Source organism: Monodon monoceros, unplaced genomic scaffold (assembly GCF_005190385.1).
Source record: "Monodon monoceros isolate NGI ecotype Baffin Bay Population unplaced genomic scaffold, NGI_Narwhal_1 Super_Scaffold_6, whole genome shotgun sequence".
NCBI lineage: Eukaryota > Metazoa > Chordata > Mammalia > Artiodactyla > Monodontidae > Monodon > Monodon monoceros.
In genome coordinates this window covers 96,956,065-96,960,718 of record NW_021703783.1, presented here as the reverse complement: position 1 = coordinate 96,960,718, position 4,654 = coordinate 96,956,065, and the positions used below count along the sequence as shown (strand labels likewise).

Genomic DNA, 4,654 nt, shown 5'->3' with positions numbered 1-4,654 from the left:
GCGAGGGGCGGCAGCCGACACCGTGGGAGTTTCTGTCTTTCTTTCATTTGTTCATTCATTCACTGAGGTTCAGGGCAGGGACAGCTGACAAATGGCCCTTGTGCAGCCGTGGGGCGGCAGCTAATGTTTCCCCATCTTTAATCAGGCCTGGCTGGCAGGGCCTTTTCGATCCGGGTAAATGAGTGCCTGGGGTCAGGGCTGGCTCTGGGAATTGGCTTTCCAGGGCCAAGGAGGGAGGCCCAAGGAAAACACGGCTGCACCCATCACGGGCCCTCGGGGAGCGGCAGAGAAAGAACAACACTGGTGGGAGGGCGGCTTCCCAGCAGACGGCACGCCCGGGCCTCACGGATCCATGCACTCACCTCCCGCCCGCCCCCACTCTGTCCTTCAGCAAAGGGGTACAGAGCTCCGTGTGCGTGCCAGGCTTTCACTGAACAGCCACTCATTAAGCGCCGACTGCATGCCAGGGCCTACACCAGGCACGAGGGTGCGTAGTGGAAGAGACGGGGGTGGGGGATCCGCACTCATTAAGCACCTGCTCTTGCTGGACCTGGCACCAACGAGAGGTGCCTCCTCCAGCCTGGATGGGTGCGTGCACCAACTTCTCCACCTGTGGTCAGTAGCCCCACTTAATGGACGAGGAGACAGAGGCTGTGGGAGGAGGAAACACTGACCGTGTGGTCACACAGCGGGAGGTGGGGAGCCAGGTCCAGGTCTGGAGGAGGCCGGGGTGGGAGGGAGCAGGGAGGCCCCGACCCTCCACCCACACTAAGCCTGCCCTGTGGCCCGCAGGTCCTGGAGGAGCGCATGAAGCTGGAGTGCAAGTGCCACGGCGTGTCAGGCTCGTGCACCACCAAGACGTGCTGGACCACGCTGCCCAAGTTCCGCGAGGTGGGCCATCTGCTCAAGGAGAAGTACAACGTGGCGGTGCAGGTGGAGGTGGTGCGGGCCAGCCGCCTGCGGCAGCCCACCTTCCTGCGCATCAAACAGCTGCGCAGCTACCAGAAGCCCATGGAGACGGACCTGGTGTACATCGAGAAGTCGCCCAACTACTGCGAGGAGGACGCGGCCACGGGCAGCGTGGGCACCCAGGGCCGCCTGTGCAACCGCACATCGCCCGGCGCCGACGGCTGCGACACCATGTGCTGCGGCCGCGGCTACAACACCCACCAGTACACCAAGGTCTGGCAGTGTAACTGCAAGTTCCACTGGTGCTGCTTCGTCAAGTGCAACACGTGCAGCGAGCGCACCGAGGTCTTCACCTGCAAGTGAGCGGCTCCTCCCCGCCCCGCGGCCCCGCCCCGCGGCCCCGCCCCGCGGCCCCGCCCCGCGGCCCCGCCCCGCGGCGTTTTGCACTTCTGCTCCCAGCCGGGCCGTCGGCAGAGGTGGGTGGAGAAGGTGGGAGCTCCGCGGGCGGCGCGGCAGAGCTCCCCCGGGGCCGGTCACCCTCTCCTTGCCCCCCAGGGGCTCCCTCCTGCCATTCCTGTCCCCTCCCGTGGCAGAACAGTGCCCATCACCTGGCCCAGAGGGCGAGGCCCATGGCATGAGTGTCCCCGAGGGGCCCAGTGAATTTCTTTTCTTTTCTCCGGGAGAGTGAGCCCCAAGGACACCCACATACCCCGGAAAGCAAAGCGACAAGACTCTGAGTGTCCTCCCCCGCCTGGTGGTATGGACACGGAAAGACTGTCCCAGGCCACCTCAGTCACTGGGCTCCAGGGTGGTTTGGGCAAATGTTGACAAAAATTATTTATGTTTTCTTAGTATCAGAAGAGGACTTTAGCACTAAGGCATAGACGGTCCTAACTCCATACTCTGTGTTAGCTCATCCCCTTGCTGCTCTCTGCTTCCTCTTTTGGGCCCTGGGTACCCTGGGGAGCATCCCTGTGTATGGCCCTGTCCCTGGGGAGGTGGCGGTGCACGTGGTCCCCATGTGAGCTGGGCAGGGGCTTGGTGGCTGACATGGCCAAGACGGCCTCTGAGGAGAGTCACGGACAGGCACCTCTGGCCCTTCCTTTCCTTCTTTTGAAAACCAGCTCTAGCAAATCAAAATGTCACCCATGTCAGGTTCCAGGAGTGCTGCATCCCCTCCCTAATGCTGGTGCCCTTCCAGTCCCCCGCCAGCCTGACACCCCCTAGTTTACAGAGCCCCCTCCCACCCTGGAACCAGCCGAAACCCCAGGACAGCGCTGTGCTGGGGCAAGCTGGTGGGAAGGGGGATAGTTCAGGGGTGTTCGCCTTATTTGACAGATGGGGAAACCGAGGCCCAGAATGGCTCAAGCACTAGCCAGAGACCCCAAGGCCGTGAGTGGAGGCTCCCCCATACCAGGCCTCCTGACCCTGAAGGACATGTTCTGGGGATGCCCAGGGTGAGGGGCAGCCCCCATGCCTTGAAAAATCTGGCCACGCTCTTCCCCCCCGCTGCCAGCCTCACTGGGGTCCACGCCCCGCCTCGAGGTGCCTTTGAGAGTTTCTCCTGTGGTCTTCTTGCCCAATCCTGGTCCTTTTGCCCTGGCCCGGATGCTGAGAAAACTCGGATAGGGCGTTGCTCTGCTGGGTTCCCAGCTGCTGTGCCAGCAGACACTCCCCTGTGGTCCCCATACCACGCAGACCCTCCCTTGAGGTCCGAATCACCCCGAAACCTGGGAAACGGGAATGGAAAGGGGTCCTGCTTGGTTTTAAACTGTGTGCGGGATAGGGAGAGATTGGGGCCCGGGGACTTGGCACTGGACGGGTCCTCTGACACTATTCCCACCCACCTTGGGGAGACTGAGGCACAACTTGTCCGGGCCCAGAAAGGCTGGTGTGCACCACTGTCCATGCACTTGTCCCTGCTCTGAATTTAGGGTGTTTTCTCGCAGAAACCCGTGGAAATGTGTCTTCAGGCTACTGACCAGCCAAGTGGGCCGGACATTAGCCTGGGGTGAGTGACCCTGGGCCCTGGCCCTGGCGTCCACCCTGCCTGCCTCGATGATGCCAGGACGCTCCACCAACAGCGGCTGTCCTGGGAGCTTCCAGACCACTGTGAATGCCCCCCAGTCCCCTTCCCCCCCGATCCCGGGTCCCAGGACACCCCCGAGTCCATAGGCCTAGCATCTTCTGCCAAGGAACCTGGTTAACTTATATTGTTATATAGCGTCGAAATGTCTATAGTGTCTTTTAAATTATTGTGACCTACACTGGGTGCTGGGGGGCGGGGTGTGGCCGCGCTGTCCCCGAGCCAGCCTCCTCCTCCTGCTTGAAACAGACCCTTGGACCCTTGGGGCCCCTGATGCCACCAAGTCATGCGCACTGTCCCTCGGCTACGAGGTGCCGCCGCCGAGACCCCGCCGCCCCCTAACAGTCTGTCAGCAGCAGCCCTTCCCTTGGGTGGGGGTGGGGTGTCAGCGTGGCCCAGGCAGGGACAGGGGTGGCTGAGGCGCTGCGTGTCTCTGCAGTGCCCTCACTTCAGGAGAGCTGCTGGGGTTCTGATGGGCTGTGTCTGGCCTCCCCGAGAGGGGAGCGCTCGGCTCCAATAAAGCTGGAATCAGAGAAGTGAGTGTGCGGAGTCTCTGCAGCTCTGGGGCGGGCGGGGAGATGCCTGAGCGGCCCACCGAGGCCCAGCCCAGCCCCGCTCCCCCTCGCCCCTCTGTTCGGGCTGGGCTGGTGCTGTGCGAGGGGAGGGGCTTGCCATGCTGAACCTACAGGAAGCTTTAGCCTGTCCCCATCTGGCAAGGGCCACTGGTGGAAGCTGGACACAGACCCTGAGGCCTCCCTGGACAGCCTGGGTCAGGCCGCAGGGACAGAAGGGCCACGGCCCCGTGACGAGCCGACTAGGGCTGCAGGGCTGGGTGCTACTCTCAGGAGAAGCGGGAGCCTTGAGGGTGGGTGACCCGCAGCCAGGAGGCCCTGGGCCCATCTGACCCCCTCTGTGCCTCCTTCCCCTTCTGACCCCAGGAGGGGTCTGTCCCCAGGGTCCCCGTGGGTCTGTCCAGTTGTATCTGCCGGGTTTTGACTCCAGTGCCCCGCTGGGGCGCTCCTTGCCCTCTCCAGGTGTGGGAAGGCAGACCAAGGTCCCTGGGAGCTCAGCGGCCCCTGGCTGGCCACCAGGCCTTGCTGCTTCTCCCCAGAGGCCCGGCCTCCGCCCGCAGTAACTAACCGTGTGAGCAGTAAGGATGAATGGCATTCCTGCTGAGGGCCGGAAGGCATGCGGTGGGGCCGGTTTGGCCACTGCCCGCTGTCCCGGCAGCCTGGCATCAGGCAGAACCGCTGATCAAACAGCCCCCGTCTGCCTGGGTACCCACAGAGCCTGGCCCTAGACCCAGATCCCTGCGGAGGGGCCACCAGGTGGGCTTTTGGAGGAGGGTGCGCCCCTCCAGGGGGAGACAGGAGAGAGCCCTGAATCTGGAGTCCAAACCCTGTCCCTCCCGCCTCCCAACCCGGGGCACGGCAGCCCGTGGTGCGCCCCCCCCCCCCCCAGAAGGCCTCAGTTTCCCCATGTGGCAGCCGGAGGTGGCCGGGGCCAGGACTCGCGGGTCAACAGGCTCTGTGGGGCCTGAGCCAGGCCTGGGCCGGGGGGTTGGGGGGTGCTTGGCAGGAGGCCCCTGCTCCCACCAGACGGTAAGCAAATCCGCGGTGGCGGCTACAGCGGAACACCAGGGTCCGGCTACTCCCACAG

General features: G+C 64.0%; 1 protein-coding gene across 4 annotated transcripts in view; it reads left to right on the top strand.

Moving 5' to 3' along the window:
• The window catches only part of WNT7B (Wnt family member 7B), a 50,321-nt gene extending 49,006 nt beyond the window's left edge, over positions 1–1,315 (top strand). For all 4 annotated transcript variants that reach the window (XM_029206544.1, XM_029206542.1, XM_029206546.1 and 1 more), the window contains exon 4: positions 793–1,315. In XM_029206544.1, the coding sequence (XP_029062377.1) occupies positions 793–1,272 (480 nt within the window). In that variant the 3' untranslated portion in view covers positions 1,273–1,315. The remainder of the gene's footprint in view (positions 1–792) is intronic.
• The last annotated feature ends 3,339 nt before the right edge of the window (positions 1,316–4,654 follow it).